This window comes from Dendrobates tinctorius, unplaced genomic scaffold (genome assembly GCF_039654945.1).
Source record: "Dendrobates tinctorius isolate UK_male_01 unplaced genomic scaffold, ASM3965494v1 ptg000024l, whole genome shotgun sequence".
NCBI lineage: Eukaryota > Metazoa > Chordata > Amphibia > Anura > Dendrobatidae > Dendrobates > Dendrobates tinctorius.
Genome location: NW_027361692.1, coordinates 15,037,923 through 15,059,700, shown reverse-complemented (window position 1 = coordinate 15,059,700; position 21,778 = coordinate 15,037,923). Strand labels below are relative to the sequence as shown.

Here is a 21,778-nt window from a genome sequence, read left to right as displayed (position 1 = left end):
GTTTGTGTCTAGATTTTGGAGGACTTTCTGTTTCAAGCTGGGAATTCAGTTGTCCTTCTCTGCGTTTCACCCTCAGACCAATGGGCAGACAGAGAGAACAAACCAGACTTTGGAGTCGTATTTGAGATGTTTTATTTCTGCTGATCAGGATGATTGGGTTTCATTTTTGCCCTTGGCCGAATTTGCTTTAAATAATAGAGCTAGTTCTGCCACTTTGATGTCACCTTTTTTTTGTAACTTTGGTTTTCACCCTCGATTTTCTTCAGGGCAGGTGGAGCCTTCTGCCTGCCCAGGTGTTGACACTGTGGTGGAGAGAATGCACCAGATCTGGGACCAAGTAGTGGATAAGTTGTCTCTCTCCCAGGAAAAGGCCCAGCGGTTTTCCAACCGGCGTAGGACCATTGGTCCTCAGTTTAAGGTGGGTGATATGGTTTGGTTGTCATCAAAAAATATCGCTATGAAGGTGGCTTCTCCTAAGTTTAAGCCTAGATTTATTGGCCCTTACAAGATTTTGGAGATTATTAATCCGGTCTCTTTTTGGTTGGCTCTTCCTGTCACATTTAAAATTCATAATGTGTTTCATAAGTCCTTGTTGAAGAGGTTTGTTGAACCAGTAGTTCCTGTGGTGGCACCTCCTGACCCTATATTGGTTGAAGGTAACATGGAATATGAGGTAGAGAAGATACTGGATTCCCGTCTGGCTAGACGGAGACTCCAGTATTTGGTTAAGTGGAAGGGTTATGGTCAGGAGGATAATTCCTGGGTCTCTGCCTCTGATATTCATGCCGAAAGATTGGTGCGTGCCTTTCATCGGGCTCACCCGGATCGCCCTGGTGGCATGGATGAGGGTTCGGTGACCCCTCCTCAAGGGGGAGGTACTGTTGTGAGTTCATTTTTCCCTTCACCATTGAGGTCTGATGAACTCCCTCCTCTAGTGAAGGAAGGTAGTGAGACTGATTACCAAACACCTGGGCAGCTAGATGATGACTGGGTGGCTGGAATTGAGGACTGGATATAAGGCTGCCGACGCCCTTCTTCCTGGCTGGTGATTTTCCTGCTGGATTCTTGGAGACCAGTCTGATTCCTGCATCTCAAAGCTAAGTTTTTCTGCTCTTCTTTGTACTCTTCAGTTTTGTTTTTGTTTTGCCTTGTTTTTTGGGAGTTCTGCCATCCCCGGCCGGGGGTGAGCTGAACTCCATTTTTGTCTCTGATCTGTTGATATTTTGCTCTGTCTTTAGAATATACCTGTGTGCTGATATAGTCTTTTGAAGCCTAGCGACTTCAGGGCCTGTTTTTCCTATCAGTCGGTTGGCTCATTTTGATAGGGTTTTTGTGGATGGCAGACAGCAGCTTTCCTATCCTGTCCTATATAGTTAGCTTGGGCCCCATCATTTGCTCAACCTATCTTTCTATCTGTGTTAGTGGTTTCATCTTGCTTCACCGTCATTATATGTTGGGGGCTGCCTATTGCTTTGGGGTCTGCTCTGGGGCAGTTTAGTTTTTCCCCTTTCTGTCTTTAGGCTATTTAGTTCTCCGGCTGTGATCGAGGGGTCTAGGGCTCCGTAGGAACCCCCCACCGCTACTGCTAGTTGTTGTGGATAGGTTCAGGGGTCTGCAATCCGATAGCTGCCAACCTCTCTGGTTTTTCTGGACTTAGCTGGTATTTTGTTTTTTCCTCCTTTGGTGACTCATCAGAACAGCCTCCATCCGCTATCGGAGGGTCCCTAGATGATACTTCTGGAGTCACATCCATAAGCATACATTCCCGTCCTTCCACACCTTTAACAGATTGATATGGTACAACTGTTCTGGTTTTCTCTTCCTGGGCTGGTATGCTCGGTTGTTCACCTCCCCAACCTTTTCCCAAACTTAATATGCCCCTTGCCATTTGGCCATAAGCTTACTTTCGGTGGTGGGTACCAAGACTAAAACCTGATCTCCTGCTTTAAAGGAGCATACCGTGGTCTTTCTGTTATATGCGCTGCTCTGCGCCGCCTGAGCATCCACCAAATGCTCCTTTATGATAGGCATGACCGCTCCAATCTGGTCCTGCATATTGACCACATGCTGTATGACACTTTTATGTGGCATGGGTTCCTGCTCTCATGTCTCTTTGGCGACATCCGGCAGACCCCTAGGATGCCTGCCATGCAGTAGCTCAAAGTGTGAAAATCCTGTGGAAGTCAGCGGTACTTTGCGAATGGCAAACATCAAGAAGGGAAACAACATATCCCAACATATCCCAATCCCTTCCATCCTTGGAAACTCTTCAACATGGACTTGAGGGTTTTGTTAAAGCGCTTGACTAATCCGTCAGTCTGGGGGTGGTGCACAACTCCTTTATCATCATGAACATAAAAAAGTCTCCTGATCAGTAAGGATCTCCTTCGGTAGCCCAAGGCAGCAGAACATGGCAAGCAGCTCTCGGGCGATAAGCTTAGCCGAGGTATGCCGAAGCGGAATGGCCCCCGAGTACCGGGTGGCGTAGTCTACGACCACTAACATGTGTTGGTGGCCCTGGGTGGATTTTACAATTGGCCCTACCAGATCCATCGCAATCCACTCAAAAAGTACCCCTTTAATGGGTAGAGGTACCAACGGACTCTGGTAGTTTGCGGTTGGTGAGGTTAGTTGGCACTCAGGACACGTTTCACAGAACCTCTGCACCTCAGCTTAGGCACCAGGCCAAGAAAAGCTACAATATGTGCTCCTGCATCTTTTTTGACCCCCAACTGCTCTCCCAGCATATGGGTGTGAGCCATTTGGAGCACCTACCTATGGTAGGATTGGGGCACTAACAGTTGTTGTACCGCCTCATCCTGGATTTTATCAACCCTATAAGGTAACTCTTGGTTGATCGCCATGCGTATGTACACCAACTCTGCACCCGGTTGCTAAACCATCCCGTTTACCTCATTTACCCTTTCCACTGCCCGGGTCAGGGTGGGACCCTGTACCTTGGCAGTCCCAAAAGTTCTCCGGGGCACTTCCAGCTCGGGGATTGTCGGGGTCTCCTCGACCTCTCCTGCCATCACCTGTAAGGGAATCCTATTAGGTTCACACTCTTTCCCTATGGGGGTAACACCTAAGGCAGGAATCCCTGAGTCGGGAACTTCGGACTCTGTCCCCTGGAAAATTTTTGCTCAGAGAGGGTTAATTTTAATTTTCCACAAAGACCAGAAGATGGGCAAATCCCTTCTAGGACATCCCCGTAAGGAAGGGTCTTCACTACCCCGACCACATGTTTAATCTCCCCGCATGGCTTAAAAAATGAAACCTCTCTACTGTCGGGATACTCGCAGAGTTCATCATGGATACAGATGACACCCACATTTTTCCCAGTGGGTTCTAAGCCCGAGATTACACAGTGATTTACACAGTGATATCACAGTACAGGGGTAAAATACAGTACACAGTGATGTCACAGTACAGGGGTAGTTTACACAATGATGTCACAGTACAGGAGTAGTATACACAATGATGTCACAGTACAGGAGTAGTATGCACAGTGATATCACAGTAAAGTAGTATACACCATGATGTCACAGTACAGGGGTAGTATACACAGTGATGTCACAGTACACGGGTAGTAAACACAGTGATGTCACAATAAAGGTATAAATAGACATAATGATGTCACAGTACAGGAATAAATAGAGTGATGTCACAGTAAAGGAATACTATGCATAGTGATGTCACAGTACAGAGGTTTTTTACACAGTGATGTCACAGTAAAGGGGTAGTTTACACAGTGATGTAACAGTACAGGAGTAGTATACACAGTGATGTCAGTACAGGGGTAGAATACACTGTGATATCACAGTACAAGGGTAGTTTACACAGTGATGTCACCGTACAGGGGTAGTTTACACAGTGATGTCACAGTGCAGGTAAACACAGTGCTGTCACAGTGCAGGTAAACACAGTGCTGTCACAATAAAGGGATAAATAGACATAGTGATGTCACACAGTGCAGGGATAGTATAGAAAATAATGTCACAATACAGGAGTAGTATACACAGTGATGTCACTGTACAGGGGCAGTATACACAGTGATGTCACAGTACAGTATACACAATGATGTCACAGTAGAGGCAGGGGTAGTATACATAGTGATGTCACAATACAGGGGTAGTTTACATAATGATGTCACAGTCCATGAGTAGTATACACAATGAAGTCACAGAACATGAGTAGTATACATAGGGAAGTCACAGTACAGGGGTAGTATACATAGTAATTTAACAGTACAGGAGTAGTATAAACAATGGAGTAACAGTACAGGGGTGATATACCCAGTGATGGAAACGGGAGGAAAAAGTATAAAAATCTTCTCATGTTATTATTCTCCTCATCCCACGGAAGTATTGAGGACATCTAGGATTATGGATGCAATATAAATTATTAAAATAAACAATGAAAAGGAGAGACAAATTAAAATTGACAAAGCAACAATTATAAATGCAGAGATACTTTAAAAAAGGGGCAAAACTTAATTTCTCATTTAACCTGCATGTGCCGGCACATCAGTCCTGCTGTCCATTGGTGTGCCCATGACAGCATGGATAGGTTGTCATGACAGCTGGTGGTCTGCTGATGAGAAGTGCAGAAGAAGGCTAACATACATCTTCTGCACCTTCAGTCATTCGAAGTTTGCCTCTGAAGACGAGAAGCACACACGTGGCTTCAGAGGCTCAATGATGCTTCAACTTCAGTGTTGGAACCCTGACAAACTATCAGTAAATCATCGATACAACAAAACCAGCACTGCACATGGCCAGTGGCACATGCCCCATCACCATGGAAAATCTGCCTCTCCCAGAACCCTAGAAACAGGTTTGCATACAATGGGGCACGTGCCTGACCCATGGCAGTTCCCTGCTTCTGTAAATAGCATTGATCTTTAAATGCAACAAAATTATGTTTCAAGATAAACTTAAGCAGTTCCAATATCAACTTCATTAAAAGGCCATCCAAATTACTCATCTCCATGAAAAAGCATACTGCTCCTAACCCTGTGCTTAAAGGCATTGTCCTAAAAAGAACACATATCACCTATTCACAGGATAGATGATAAAGATATGATTTCTGGGGTCCAACCTCTGAGACTTCCACCCATCACCTAAACAGGGGTCACAAAGTCCATCTGTGTGAATGGAATGGTAGATTGTCCATGTCCACTAGGCTACCTCCAATCTCATGATCAGTTGGAATCTGAGTGATTAGTCCCAGAGATCAGACATTTATCACTGTGATATATTTTAGTTATGGGATTGAAGGAAGCATTGAGTAGAAAAAGATCAGTGACATATTACCAGTTTCTTTTCTCTTTATTGAGGGGAAAATGATTACTACTAGTGATGAGCGAGTATACTCGTTGATCTCCGAGTATTTTGGCATGCCCAGAGATTTAGTTTTTGTCGACGCAGCTGTATGATTTGCGGCTGTTTTTTAGGAATTCCACACATATATTCAGGCTGCCTAGGAGCCGCAAATCATGCAGCAGTGTCAACGAAGACTAAATCTCCAAGCACGCCAAAATACTTGGAGGTCACCCGAGCATGCTCGGGAAAACCCGAGCAACGACTATACTCGCTCATCACTAATTACTACCTTAAGAAGTTAAAACAATAATCCACTACACTACATATATCCTGGAAAGCCATGATTTCATATTAATAAAAATAGAAAAAAAATTAGTTCTAAATACACCATAATTAATCTTGTGCCTTCACATTTAAGCAAGTATTTTATAAGAGGGAAAAATCCTTACTTTTAGAATTGTTTGCACGCATTAGATGTGTTTCCTGTTAGCCATCTGATGAAGTGTAAATCATATCCAGCCTGCTTCAGAATACTAACCTGGAGGCACATGGTGTTCTTGCAAATTAAAATGAAAAATCTGAGCAATTGAACACACAGGAAAGCAAAGCATAAAAATAATTAAAAGAACACTTACAGTTTGATGATCTGTTATTTCAGTCTTATAGCCATTGGTAAGTTTATTTTTAGTGAAAATATGTCTGCCTTTTTCAGCCTAGACTCTATTGCTGTACTTTTTATACATACATAAAAAGATGATACATGGAGGGTTTTGTGTGGTAACATTAAAAGAAAGGGCTTGTAAAATGATGCCATGCATCACACAAAGCTCCTCTCATCAAAGGATTGCGCCACATGGTCAGGATTCCTCTTTGTCAAACAACTGACTTTATTCTGCCTTCAAGATTTTGTTAATGTCGCCATCAAACTAATAATCTTTTTTTATAAGGAAGTGTCATGGTTTTCACCTTATTTTTAATGGAGCATTTCTTCTACCTGTCTATCTTACTAGATAGACAGATATCTATCTATCTATCCCATATCTATCTATCTATCTACCTAATATCTATCTATCTATTGTAGGGATTCAACTCGCTTAAGTGCGACGGGAGACAACCAGGAGGCACGTTCCTTTAAAAGTTCATAGGGTTTATTGCTCTATAACCCATAAACCAGCACATAACATAAGGAATAGCCTTTAGCACAGGCGAAAGCAAGTACAAGTGTCCATTGTTTCAGGCTCAGCCCTGGAGCCTCAGCAAACACAGGAGGCTTCTCCCTCCTCACATACAGTCATGGCCAAAAGTATTGACACCCCTGCAATTCTGTTAGATAATACTCAGTTTCTTCCTGAAAATGATTGCAAACACAAATTCTTTGGTATTATTATCTTCATTTAATTTGTCTTAAATGAAAAAACACAAAAAGAATTGTCCTAAAGCCAAATTGGATATAATTCCACACCAAACATAACAAAGAGGGTGGACAAAAGTATTGGCACTGTTCGAAAAATCATGTGATGCTTCTCTAATTTGTGTAATTAACAGCACCTATAACTTACCTGTGGCACCTAACAGGTGTTGGCAATAACTAAATCACACTTGCAGCCAGTTGACATGGATTAAAGTTGACTCAACCTCTGTCCTGTGTCCTTGTGTGTACCAACATTGAGCATGGAGAAAAGAAAGAAGACCAAAGAACTGTCTGAGGACTTGAGAAACCAAATTGTGAGGAAGCATGAGCAATATCAAGGCTACAAGTCCATCTCCAAAGACCTGAATGTTCCTGTGTCTACCGTGCGCAGTGTCATCAAGAAGTTTAAAGCCCATGGCACTGTGGCTAACCTCTCTAGATGTGGCCGGAAAAGAAAAATTGATAAGAGATTTCAATGCAAGATTGTGCGGATGTTGGATAAAGAACCTCCACTAACATCCAAACAAGTTCAAGCTGCCCTGCAGTCCGAGGGTACAACGGTGTCAACCCATACTATCCGTCGGCATCTGAATGAAAAGGGACTGTATGGTAAGAGACCCAGGAAGACTCCACTTCTTACCCCGAGACATAAAAAAGCCAGGCTGGAGTTTGCCAAAACTTACCTGAAAAAGCCTAAAACATTTTGGAAGAATGTTCTCTGGTCAGATGAGACAAAAGTAGAGCTTTTAGGGCAAAAGCATCAACATAGAGTTTACAGGAGAAAAAAGAGGCATTCAAAGAAAAGTACACGGTCCCTACAGTCAAACATGGCGGAGGTTCCCTGATGTTTTGGGGTTGCTTTGCTGCCTCTGGCACTGGACTGCTTGACTGTGTGCTTGGCATTATGAAGTCAGAAGACTACCAACAAATTTTGCAGCATAATATAGGGCCCAGTGTGAGAAAGCTGGGTCTCCCTCAGAGGTCATGGGTCTTCCAGCAGGACAATAACCCAAAACACACTTCAAAAAGCACTAGAAAATGGTTTGAGAGAAAGCACTGGCGACTTCTAAGGTGGCCAGCAATGAGTCCAGACCTGAATCCCATAGAACACCTGTGGAGAGATCTAAAAATGGCAGTTTGGAGAAGGCACCCTTCAAATATCAGGGACCTGGAGTAGTTTGCCAAAGAAGAATGGTCTAAAATTCCAGCAGAGCATTGTAAGAAACTCATTGATGGTTACCGGAAGCAGTTGGTCGCAGTTATTTTGGCTAAAGGTTGTGCAACCAAGTATTAGGCTGAGGGTGCCAATACTTTTGTCCGGCCCATTTTTGGAGTTTTGTGTGAAGTGATCAATGTTTTGCTTTTTGCTTCATTCTCTTTTGTGTTTTTTCATTTAAGACAAATTAAATGAAGATAATAATACCAAAGAATTTGTGTTTGCAATCATTTTCAGGAAGAAACTGAATATTATCTGACAGAATTGCAGGGGTGTCAATACTTTTGGCCATAACTGTACAGCCAATATACATAGGCCTCACCGGGTCAGCAGTCTCAGCACGTGGTCTTCAGGAAGGTAGCACACCTTCCTCCACTTAGGCCTACCGGGACCTTCCACATGGCCCAATCAGATCCATGTGCTCTCTCTCATGTGACCGGACCTCAGGTACCTTATATGGCCCATAACCACACCCACAGGTGATCACATGGCTATGACCTCACTAAAGGTCCTATTACACACAGCCACACATATACTTTATTATGACACTCTTAAACACACCCCTGGGTGGGTTTGTAGGTAACCAGGTCCGCCCATCTCTCTAGTTACCTGGAGACTTCTCCCATATACATTGAAGCAACATCTCAGCAATATCATTGCTGAGCAACACATAAGTCTCCATCCCAAAGCCACCCACTTTGGGATACATAACGGCCATTCCGTAGTCTGCCATTCATCCTTTCTCCTGGGACATCCACACAGCGCCCCCTAGCGGACTCAGTGGTTACTACACCACACTATCTATCCTGTATATATCTACCTATCTATCTATCTATCTAGCTATCTAGCTATCTATCTATTTATCCCATATTTATCTATCTATCTATCTATCTATCCTATATCTATCTGTCTATATCCCATATCTATCTATCTATCTATCCATCTATCTATCTATCTATCTATCTATCTATCTATCTATCCCATATCTATCTATCTATCCCATATCTATCCCACATCTATCTATCTATCTATCTATCTATCTCATATCTATCTATCTCTCTATCCCATTGCTATCTATCCATCTATCTATCTATGCAAAAAAATGAAGCAGCACAATACCAACAAGCGGGTGCACAAGCCTCCTCAGTAAAGCATCCAATATATGCTCCAAGCCAGATAAAGAAAAAATGAAGGCAGCACTCCATAGATTTGTGGTGAAAAAATGTGGTTTTAATTCAGACCCTCATGGCGTGGCGACATTTCGGCTTGAAAAAGGCTCAATGTGAGCTGAAATGTCGCCACGCCATGTGGGTCTGAATTAAAACCACATTTTTTCACCACAAATCTATGGAGTGCTGCCTTCATTTTTTCTCTATCTATCTATCTATCTATCTATCTATCTATCTATCTAACAAGAAAGTATAACATTCAAACAACTGACATACACATGTGGTCAAAATTTTTGGTACACCTCGTTTAATGACAGGAAAACCCACAATGGTCACAGAAATAACTTGAGTCTGACAAAAGTAATAATAAATCAAAAATCTATGAAAATGAACAAATGAAAGTCAGACATTGCTTTTCAACCATGCTTCCACTGATTTTTAAAAAAAATAAAATTCATGAAATAGGCCTGGAGTGAAATGATGGCACTTCTTAAAATAATGTTACAAAGGGGACATGTTAAATCAAGGTGTGTCCACTAATTAGCATCACAGGTGTCTACAGTCTTGGAATCAGTGAGTGGGCCTGTATAGAGAGTTGCAGATACTCATTGTGGTGTTTGGTGACATGGTGTGTATCACACTCAACATAGACCAGAGGAAGCAAAGGAAAGAGTTGTCTCAGGAGATTCGAAAGAAAATTATAGACAAACATGTTAAAGGTGAAAGTTATAAGACCATTTCCAAGCAGCTTGATGTTCCTGTGACTACAGTTGCTCATATTATACAGAAATTTAAGCTCCATGAGACTGTAGCCAACCTCCCTGGACGTGGCCGCAGGAGGAAAATTGATGACAAATCAAAGAGACGGATAATACGAATGGTAACAAAAGAGCCCAGACAAACTTCTAAACAGATTAAAGGTGAACTTCAAGCTCAAGGAACATCAGTGTCAGATCGCACCGTCTGTCGTTGTATGAGCCAAAGTGGACTTCATTGGATACGACCAAGGAGGACACTATTGTTGAAAAAAATCATAAAAAAGCCAGACTGGAATTTGCCAAGATACATGTTGACAAGCCACAAATCTTCTGGGAGAACGTCCTATGGACATATGAGACAAAAATGGAACTTTTTGGCAAGGCACATTAGCTCTATGTTCATATGCGGAAAAATGAAGCATATCAAGAAAAGAACACTGTTCCTACTGTGAAACATGGAGGAGGCTCTGTTATGTTCTGGGCTGCTTTGCTGCATCTAGCACAAGGTGTCTAGAATCTGTGTAGGGTACAATGAAATCTCAAGACTATCAAGGGATTCTAGAGAGAAATGTGCTGCCCAGTGTCAGAAAGCTTGGTCTCAGTCACAGATCATGGGTCTTGCAACAGGATAATGACCCAAAACACACAGTTAAAAACACCCAAGAATAGCTAAGAGGAAAACATTGGACTATTCTGAAGTGCGCATCTTTAGAAAGAGTTGAAACATGCCATCTGGAAAAGGAAACCTTCAAACAGGAGACAAATGGAGCAGTTTGCTCTTGAGGAGTGGGCCAAAATACCTGTCGAGAGGTGCAGAAGTCTCATTTACAGTTACAGGAATCGTTTGATTGCAGTGATTGCCTCAAAAGGTTGTGCAACAAAATATTAGGTTAAGGGTACCATCATTTCTGTCCAGGCTTATTTCATGAGTTTTTTTATTCTGTGGTAGCATGGTTGAAAAGCAATGTCTAACTTTCATTTGTTCATTTTCATAGATTTTTTATTTATTATTAGTTTAAGATTAACACACTGGCACCAGTCCTCTTGGACAGAGAAGGAAGGTCCACTATTCCCAGATGCAGCTGGTGAATAACAGGCTCTGTGCTGGTGCCTGTTTAAAAGAGCTAAAGCTGATCACTTGCTGATGTATGAAAAAAATCACGTGGTGGTGGATGTATAGCAGCATCCTGAGACTATTCACCTTGTGATTGATGTATATTGCCTTTCATTTGGATGCCAAAACTGCTGAGTAGATAATATAGGGTTAAATAGGGGTGAGCCTGTTAGTGTGTTTCAGAGAAAAAAAATGAACTAAGCTTAATTTACTCACTTGAGTATGTCAGAACCATATAAAATACATGCTGTAAATGTAGCCGTTGCTAGGTATTAAGATTGGAATGTTGCAGCCTGTTTCTGATGTGAAAAAATATAATAGCTGAAAAATAAAATGAAACACCAAGAAAGAGGGGAATAAATAGATGTTTGGGACGATAACTGAATGCTGACCTTACTGCATGACAATTTCAACAGGCAAGGTCAGAATGATTTATCATGTACAAAACAAATGATGGCACAGGTCTTGCAAAGTAAATAAGCGTTAGTGACAGCTTGTGCCTGCTAGTGGAACGGGGTGCTTGATTCTGGTGCACTTACTTGCAGGGCCAGTGCTCAGTGACGCAGGCTTGGGTGCTCAGCGTGGGGGCTGCTGCTGCTGTTACTCCGTATGGAAGTGGAGACTGCCGCTGCCTCGCGCGCTCTGGCTGAGAGCAACGCTGAAGGAGTCGGCGTGTGGTGGGGGCGGGGCTAGTGTGACGTCACACTGGGCATAAGACGGTGGCTCAAAGGCGGCACAATACCGACGCATTTCGAGAGATAGCTACTCTCTTCATCAGGGTTGAAAGCAAAATGTAGTTTTAATGTCCAAACTTACAAACAAAACACAACGGTATCCTCCGGATTGCAGCCTGGAAACAAGACTGTCTGTAAATGCGTCCGGTTGCCGTGGACGACTGCACCAGCGGATTATGCTGCAGGGTGCCAGGAGTTCGCTCTGCGGGGCTCTGTGTTCCCTCACACAGACTGAGCTTTTGCAGAGTGACTGCTCAGCTTGCTGCAATCTGCAAGCTCCAAACTGACACACCCAAACCCTCCTGCAGGGTTTTTTTACTCTCTCCTAAGATCTGGGCTGCAGGAAATGGACTGGCCCCACTGCATTCTGGGAGACACATAGCGACCATCACATGTGACGCAGGTCACTGCCTTACAATATCAATATATATATATATACATATATATATATATACAGCTCTAGCAAAAATGAAGGGCCCACCACATCAAAACCCTGTCATGGGCAGCCAATTCTCCAGACCTGAATCCCATTGAAAACCTCTGGAATGTAATCAAGAGGAAGATGGATAGTCACAAGCCAGCAAACAAAGAACTGCTTAATTTTTTGTACCAGGAGTGGCATAAGGTCACCCAAAAGCAGAAGACTGGTGGAAAGTATGCCAAGATGCATGAAAGCTGTGATTAAAAATCATGGTTATTCCACAAAATATTGATTTCTGAACTCTTCCTGATTTAAAACATTAGTATTGTTGTTTCTAAATTATTATGAACTTGCTTTCTTTGCATTATTTGAGGTCCAAAAACACAGTTTTCTTTTAATTTTGACCATTTCTCCTTTTCAGAAAAAAACCCAAAATGTATTTCTTGGAACTTCGGGGACATGTTGTCAGAAATTTATAGACTAAAAGAACAATTTACATTTTGCTCAAAAATATACCTATAAAGAGAAAAATCAGACAAACTGAAAATTTGAAAGTGGTCTCTCAATTTTTGCCAGAGCTGTATATATAATAAAACCCTTTTTATGAAAACAATTATGTTTGATCTGTCTGTTAAATATAAATATGCCTTTTTCTGCTGCCAAACTCTGATTTGAGTATACGGATGACAATATCTATTGAAACTACATTGCGTGTGACATACTCTGATTATATCTTACATGACCAGTATAATCACCTATATTTACAAGATGTGCATCCAGAATCAGGATGACTGGCTTTTATTTCCCAGCATTTCTCTACATTTCTCAGCGTCTAAAATAAAGTAGGTGTTAAACACAATACACACATCCTTTATTTTCTTCTAAAATTGCCTTAATTGTATGTTTATATTGGCTAAAAATACTTCCCATTTTACTTACAAGCAGGAGTCTTGTAGACTTGATTTAACTTTGCTATATTTCCATGAGAAAATAAATAGGAAAAATTAGCCCTTAACGATTGCTTTGCCTTGCTAGAGATAAAAATGAACTCACGCTTCGTGGCTTCTCTATATTCCCTGTCTGGAGGTGCATGTGTTCACATCATAATTCAAGAAACTTTGATGCCCTCTTATCCTACGCTTTGGGTAATGTAGTATTTTAACACTGCATTATTACAGTGTTTTATGATACCTATTTGTCCGGAAGAGAAGTGAATCCGTTATACGTTTTGTACTTTTTATTGGACCGGTGTGAAAATTATTCATAGGTGTTGTTGCTTGGTCCATAAATTCGGAATCTTCAGATGCGGTATCAGAAAATAAGACTTTTGCTGCAATTATATTTTTCTTCCGATAACCCTTCTTAAAAGTTTATCGTGAAATAAACAGGTAGGAGGATAATTAAAACCGTCACTCAGGCTTCACAAACAATACCGAAAAAGGGTGAACAATAGATGCTTAAATTATAGAAGGTGACACAGAAGTGGCAGATTTATTACGCACCTTGTAAATGTAAAATTATCTCTGTCTGTTCGGTATAATGTCATGCAGGTTATTCTGTAAAGGTCTTTTTTTTCTAGGGCGAGCCAGGACCAATGGGACTGCCAGGACTTGAAGGTTTCCCAGGGGAGAAGGTATGGGAAACTTATTCTTCTGCTACTGTATTATTTGTCTTGCCTGTTTCTTGCAGTTTTTAGTGAAGTGACACATTTCTTTATTGCCTTATCTTAGTGGTTACTCTTCCCATTTGCATAGTCATTGAAGCAGATAAACTGTAGTTTATATCATAAAAATATTATAAAAACAATCTTAAATCAATTTTCAGCTAAAAATTTAAGGAAGGTTGTCACCAGGTTTTTGCCACTTCATCTGTTAGAAGCAACATGTAGGCATAATGAACAAGATTCAAGCAACATGTCTTTTAAGGCCCCTTTACATTTAGCGATGCACCAGCGATCCGACCAGCGATCCGACCCGGTCAGGATCGCTGGTGCATCGCTAAATGATCGCTAGTGAGCTTTCCCACAGGCAGATCTCACCAGCGATGCAGCAGCGACGCAGTGCGCGATACTCACCTTTCACACACAGCGATCCTGACGTCCTCCTGCCCACGTCCACGCGTCGCTCGTCAGCGCCAGCAGGAAGCCCAGCAGGAAGCGCCCGACGAGAAATGGAGCTGGACATTCTTGCACGATCAGCGATGGACAACGGGGGAGTGGGGGAGCCGGTCGGAGGTAAGTATCACACATAGCGATATCGCTAGCGATATCGCTATAACGTCACAAAATCGGTGACGTTATAGCGATATCGCTAGCAATATCGCTATGTGTAAAACCCCCTTTACTGAGCTGCTTGTTGTAGCATTGATAAAATCACTGTTTTATCTGCTGCATATCTAGCAGTTCTATGAAGACTGAGCCCTGTATAACCCCGCCCCCAGCACTGATTGGCAGCTTTCTACCATTGTCCTGTGCACCAAAAAAGCTGCCAATCAGTGGTGGGGTCGTGGTTATAGAGAGCTCATGAATATGGAGGACTACCTGACAGCAGGTTTACTAGTCCTCTAGTGATAATTTCCTGCTGATAAAACACTGATCATATCAAAACTACAGCAATAATCCCAGTAAATGATGCATAACTGGAATTAATGTCTCTGTCTCTACATTATTCTGCATGTAGTTTAGGTGGCACAAACTGGTGACAGGTACCTTTTAAAGAAAGTTAACAAGCAGTAACTAATTTCTGTATTTTCATCATCATCGTATTACAGCCTCATATGGGCTAAGCATGTCAACTAGCTGCAAATCCTGATGACCCTAATACAGACAGATGGATAGGTACAATGCATGAGCGTGAATGGATCATTATGGTACAGATAAGTGTGAACACTAAATTTAAGAGATTTTAACAAAAGTAAAATATTTACTACTAAGGCTGAACCTAAATGGGGATCCCGATATCAAGGACTTATCAACTATCCAAATGATGTGTGATAGCAGCTAGACAACTTGTAGACTGCTGAGACCCCAAGAATCGGCAGAATTGTGAACTTTTGTCCCCTGTTTTAATGGACTGTCAGTATGTGTACTTGTATGCAGCTCCAATCACTCTCTATGGGATGCCCAGAAATAGCCAAGCATACTTCTAATTACAAAAATACTTTTTTAGGAACTTGCAAAAACTTAGCTGATGTAAATATTAATTCAGTGCTTTCATGCCTAAATCTGTAATTGCAAAGTTGACATATCCTTAAGATATTTTATTATTCATCCACTGCCTACTTATCTGAAGAAAAGCATATTCATCGATGATTGTCACATTCAATTTGCTGAGCAATTCTTAACAATTAAATACAACAATTATGATAAAAAAACAGATTAAATGTTAGAAAGATTTTACAACTGTTAGCTGCCAAAGTTACAGAGTGGTAAATCTCAAAGCAAGGCCACTGAACAATTTCTCCCAAACAGAGCACTGAACCAAAATTGATAAAATCTTCAAGAAGTTCTGTCAGATGAGATTAGAATATCAGATAAGATAAAGCGCTAGAGCAACAGAATTATCACATCCAGTCAACATGTTTCATGAACTAATTGGAGAAGAGTTCCTATAAGTAAGTCAACCAGTAGTTGAATGTCTCCTGAGAGATGGTGGGCAACACGGAAAATTACCATGGAAAAAGCAGTGCAGTTAGAAAAATGAAAAGCAAAATACAAAAATGTGCTGTGCTCTCATCTGGACAGGGTTTGGAAAGATGCTCAGTGATGCAGGACGTATATTTAAGGCTAGGGCTCCGTGGTGACACGTCTAGCATTAAACTTAAATTGCTGTGACACATGGCCATATCATATCTAATGATTTCCTACATGCGACAGTGACACAGAGTGTTAGGGGGCTGGCGGAACACACCAAATAAAGATAATGACAGGGTGCGTTCGCAGCCCGGGGTCCACCGTGCAGATGTGTTACCTGCTGCTAGGTAATGACGGACGCTATATGGCGGAGTAATAATAGAATGCACGCGGTTTAACGTCACCCGGTGTGTACTGAGGCGAACTCTGTTGCTTCACAGAGCCTACCTATAATGGCACGTAAATGCCATAGCCTGTTATGACTCACAGACCACGGTGAAGAGGACGCCGGTGTGCAGTCACAGTACTCTGTCCCAAGGACACGGGGTTAGAGTCCCTCTAGACACACCAGCGCACGACGACACAACTGTGGTGCCGAGGAGAGACTGCGCTAATGGCTTAGCGCACTGCCTGCGTACAGTACTGCACTGGTGGATGCCACTAACCTACCCTGACTGGAGCTAGGAAAGCACACACATTGCGCATGGCGCCACACTGGCAGTTGCTGCAGGCTCGACCCAGTATGATTGTGCCAAGAGGTGGATGGCTAAGTCTGGTGCTAGTCCTCTGACAGACCCTCTATCACATGCACAACCAGAGGGAGGGAGTCATAAGGAGTCATTCACCAGAAACATATAGAAAAAACACTGTGAGCACAATTCAAGATGGTGCTAAGGTTAGGTTCCCAAACCGTTAAAGCAACAAATATGAACCTAGCACTCAACTTAAAGGTACTTGTAAGGCAGTTTGTTGTAGTACACGAAAAAAGACGTTTCGGTCAATGTGACCTTCTTCAGTTACGTGTGGTATATAGATTGTGTAGAGCTTATAGGCATCTATCAGAAAGGACAATGGTGCTTTAGGCATTGAGGAGAATGATCTCTCTAAGGTAATGAGCTTGTCAATATATAGGAGAGGAGCAAACGTGCCTCCAGATGCGGTGTCCGATGGATAGATAGATAGATAGATAGATAGATAGATAGATAGATAGATAGATAGATAGATAGAAAAGACAGATAGCAGCACAAAGTTGAGCAGATTTTGGGTGCAATACTTCCTGAGTAATGCGGTTGTCCAATACAAAAATATAAATGGAAAAAAAATCAGGCAGCACTCCAGTTGTCAAGCACCAAAGACCCGTGTTGTGAGGTCGAAACGTTGCACCACTTGGTGCTGGATTAAAGCCCACAATTTTTCCTTGAACTGGAGTGCTGCCTGATTTTTTTCCATTTTGATAGATAGATAGATAGATAGATAGATAGATAGATACAGTTGTGCTCAAAAGTTTACATACCGCAGCAGAATTTTGCTTTCTTGGCCTTTTTTGAGAGTACATTAATGGTAACACCAAAACTTTTTCTCCACTCATCGTTAGTGGTTGGGTGAAGCCATTTATTGTCAAACTACTCTTTTTAAATCATAATGACTATCAAAAACATTTAAATGACTCTGATCAAAAGTTTACATACCCCATTTCTTAATACCGTGTATTGCCCCCTCTAACATCAATGACAGCTTGAAGTCTTTTGTGGTATTTGTGGATGAGGTTCTTTATTTTCTCAGATGGTAAAGCTGCCCACTCTTCTTCTCAAAAAGTCTCCAGTTCCAATAAATTCCTGCGCTGTCTAGCATGAAATGCGAGCTTAAGATCTCCCCAGAGTGGCTCAATGATATTAACGTCAGGAGACAGAGATGGCCACCCCAGAACTTTCACTTTGTTCTGCTGTAGCCAGTAACAGGTCGACGTGGCCTTGTGTTTTGGATCATTGTCATGTTGTAACATCCAAGTACGTCCCATGCGCAGCTTCCGGGATGTTGATTGCAAATTTGCCTCCAGTATTTGCTGATAACATGCTGCATTCATCTTTCCTTCAACTTTGACCAAGCTCCTGTGCCTTTGTAGTTCACACATCCCCAAAACATCAGTGATCAACCTCCGTGCTTTACAGTAGGAATGGTGTTCCTTTGGTGTTGACCTTTCTCCAAATGTAATGTTTATGGTTGTGGCCTAAAAGTTCAATTTTGGTCGCCTCGCTCTCAAATTACCTTGTTTCAGAAGTTTTGAGGCTTGTCTCTGTGCTGTTTTGTGTATTGTAGGTGAGCTACTTTGTGGCACTTGCGCAGTAATGGCTTTTTCTGGCAACTTGAACATGCAGTCCATTTTTCTTCAAGTGCCTCCTTATTGTGCATCTTGAAACAGCCACGCTGCAAGTTTTCATAGAGTCCTGTATTTCAGCTGATGTTATTTGTGGGTTTTTGTTTGCAGCCCAAATACTTTTCCTGGCAGTTGTAGATGACATTTTAGTTGGTTTACCTGATCATGGTTTTGTTTTTACAGAGCCCCTGATTTTCCATTTGTTAATCACAGTTTGAAGGCTGCTGACTGGCATTATCAATTCCTTGGAAATCTTTTTGCATACCTTTCTTGTTTTATACAGTTTAACTACCTTGTCCCGTAGATCAGTTGACAATTGTTTTGCTTTCCCCATGACTCACAATCAGGAAATTTCAGTGGCTGGATGAAAGATGCCGGAGTCTGTCTGCATTCCAGAAACTCACTCAGCTTTTATGCACACACACTGATTACAAGCAAACAGGTCACAGGTGATTATGTTACCTTTAGTAGCCGTTCCACTATTACTCCCCAGCAACATGCCCGCTGTCTTGGGGTCATACTTGACTCCGAGCTTTCCTTCGCCCCCCACATTCGATCACTGGCTTGCTCTTGTCATCTGCACCTCAAAAACATCTCTAGAATTCGACCTTTTCTTACTTTTGACTCTGCAAAAACTCTTGCTGTTTCTCTTATTCATTCTTGACTATTGTAACTCTCTTCTAATCGGTCTCCCTCTTACCAAACTCTCCCCTCTCCAATCTGTCTTGAATGCTGCAGCCAGGATCATATTCCTCACCAATCGTTACACCGATGCCTCTACCTTGTGCCAGTCATTACACTGGCTACCCATCCACTCCAGAATTCAGTATAATCTTATTACCCTCACCCACAAAGCCCTCCATGGCTCAGCACCACCCTACATCTCCTCCCTTGTTTCAGTATACCACCCTACCCGCGCCCTTCGCTCTGCTGATGACCTGAGTCTAACATCCTCAATAATCAGAACCTCCCACTCCCGTCTCCAAGACTTTACACGTGCTGTGCCAATTCTTTGGAAAGCACTTCCCAGGTCAATACGATTAGTCCCCAATCTCCACAATTTTAAGCGTGCCCTGAAAACTCATTTATTCAGACTGGCCTATCGCCTCAACACATTAACCTAATCTATCCCTGTGTGGCACAGCCAAAAGTTTTACCATAACCAGGTTTCCCCGCATCATGCTCCCACATGCTTTATGCATCCATTAGCCCTCTGTGTCTGTACTGTTACACACTTAACATTATGGCTGGTCCATACAATCAGGGCAACTGTTACCACCCACCTTTCGTGTCTACCTCTTTCCTCATAGACTGTAAACTTGCGAGCAGGGCCCTCATTCCTCTTGGTATTTGTTATAATCTATGTGATTATTGTTATGCTGTAATGTCTATTGTCTGTACAAGTCCCCTCTGAAATGTACAGTGCTGCGGAATATGTCGGCGCTATAGAAATAAAATTTATTATTATTATTATTCAAACCCATTTGTCAACTTCTGTGCATGTTACCAGGCCAAAATCACCAGGATATGTGAACTTTTTATCAGGGTCATTTGGATGTTTTGGGTTGTCATTATTTAAAAAGAGAAAACACAGTAGTTTGACAATAAATGGCTTCACCCAACCACTAACCGTGAGTGGAGAAAAAATTTTGGTGTTATCATTCATATTATCTGAAAAAAGGCCAAGCAAAAATTCTGCAGGGGTATGTAAACTTTTGAGCACAACTGTAGATAGATAGATATAAGATAGATACTGTAAATAGATATTAAACAGATAGATAGATAGATAGATAGATATGGGATAGATACAGTGCCTTGTGAAAGTATTCGGCCCCCTGGAACTTTTCAACCTTTTCCCACATAGCATGCTTCAAACATAAAGATACCAAATGTAAATTTTTGGTGAAGAATCAACAAGTGGACCACAAATGTGAAGTTGAGCGAAATGTATTGGTTATTTTAAATTTTTGTGGAAATTCAAAAACTGAAAAGTGGGGCGTGCAATATTATTCGGCCCCTTTACTTTCAGTGCAGCAAACTCACTCCAGAAGTTCATTGTGGATCTCTGAATGATCCATTGTTGTCCTAAATGACTAATCATGATAAATATAATCCACCTGTGTGTAATCAAGTCTCTGTATAAATGCACCTGCTCTGTGATAGTCTCAGAGTTCTGTTTGAAGCACAGAGAGCATCATGATGACCAAGGAACACAACAGGCAGGTCCATGATACTGTTATGGAAAAGTTTAAAGTCGGATTTGGATACAAAATGATTTCCAAAACTTTAAACATCCCAAGGAGCACTGTGTAAGCGATCATATTGAAATGGAAGGAGTATCATACCAATACAAATCTACCAAGTCCCTCTAAACTTTCATCTCAAACAAGGAGAAGACTGATCAGAGATGCAGCCCAGAGGCCCATGATCACTCTGGATGAACTGCAGAGATCTACAGCTGAGGTGGGACAGTCTATCCATAGGACAACAATCAGTCGTACACTGCACAAATATGGTCTTTGTGAAAGAGTGGTGAGAAGAAAGCCATTTCTCAAAGATATCCATAAAAAGTGCTGTTTAAAGTTTGCTGCAAGCCACCGGGGAGACATACCAAACATGTGGAAGAAGGTGCTCTGGTCAGTTGAAACCAAAATCGAACTTTTTGGCAACAATACAAACGATATGTTTGGCGTAAAGGCAACACAGCTCATCACCCTGAACACACCATCCCCACTGTCAAACATGATGGTGGCAGCATCATGGTTTGGGCCTGCTTTTCTTCAGCAGGGACAGGGAAGATGGTTAAAATTGATAAGAAGATGGATGGAGCCAAATACAGGACCATTCTTGAAGAAAACCTTTTGGAGTCTGCAAAAGACCTGAGACTGGGACGGAGATTTGTCTTCCAACAAGACAATGATCCCAAACATAAAGCAAAATCTACAATGGAATGGTTCACAAATAAACATCCAGGTGTTAGAATGGCCAAGTCAAAGTCCAGACCTGAATCCAATTGAGAATCTGTGGAAAGAGCTGAAAACTGCTGTTCTGAAATGATCTCCATTAAATCTCACTGAGCTTGAGCTGTTTGCCAAGGAAGAATGGGCAAAAATTTCAGTCTCTCGATGCACAAAACTGATAGAGACATACCCCAAGCGGCTTGCACCTGTAATCGCAGCAAAAGGTGGCGCAACAAAGTATTAAGTTAAAGGGGCCGAATAATATTGCACGCCCCACTTTTCAGTTTTTGAATTTCCCAAAAAAATTAAAATAACCAAGAAATTTTGTTCAACTTCACAACTGTGTCCCACTTATTGTTGATTCTTCACTAAAAATTTACATTTGGTATCTTTATGTTTGAAGCATGATATGTGGGAAACGGTTGAAAAGTTCCAGGAGGCTGAATACTTTCGCAAGGCACTGTAGATAGATAGGGGATAGATAGATAGATAGATAGATAGATAGATAGATAGATAGATAGATATGGAATAGATAGATAGATAGATAGATAGATAGATATGGAATAGATAGATGGATAGATAGATAGATAGATAGATATGGGATATATTGATTGATAAATAGATAGATAGTAACTGCTTGTAAACTGATAGCTTGAAAAAGACTCC

The 21,778-nt window shown here is 41.8% G+C and overlaps 1 protein-coding gene across 1 annotated transcript in view; it reads left to right on the top strand.

Moving 5' to 3' along the window:
• COL19A1 (collagen type XIX alpha 1 chain) overlaps positions 1-21,778 on the top strand; it is a 1,445,738-nt gene that overhangs the window by 1,280,937 nt on the left and 143,023 nt on the right. Inside the window, exon 42 of the mRNA XM_073569423.1 lies at positions 13,727-13,780. Within this exon, the coding sequence (XP_073425524.1) occupies positions 13,727-13,780 (54 nt within the window). The remainder of the gene's footprint in view (positions 1-13,726; positions 13,781-21,778) is intronic.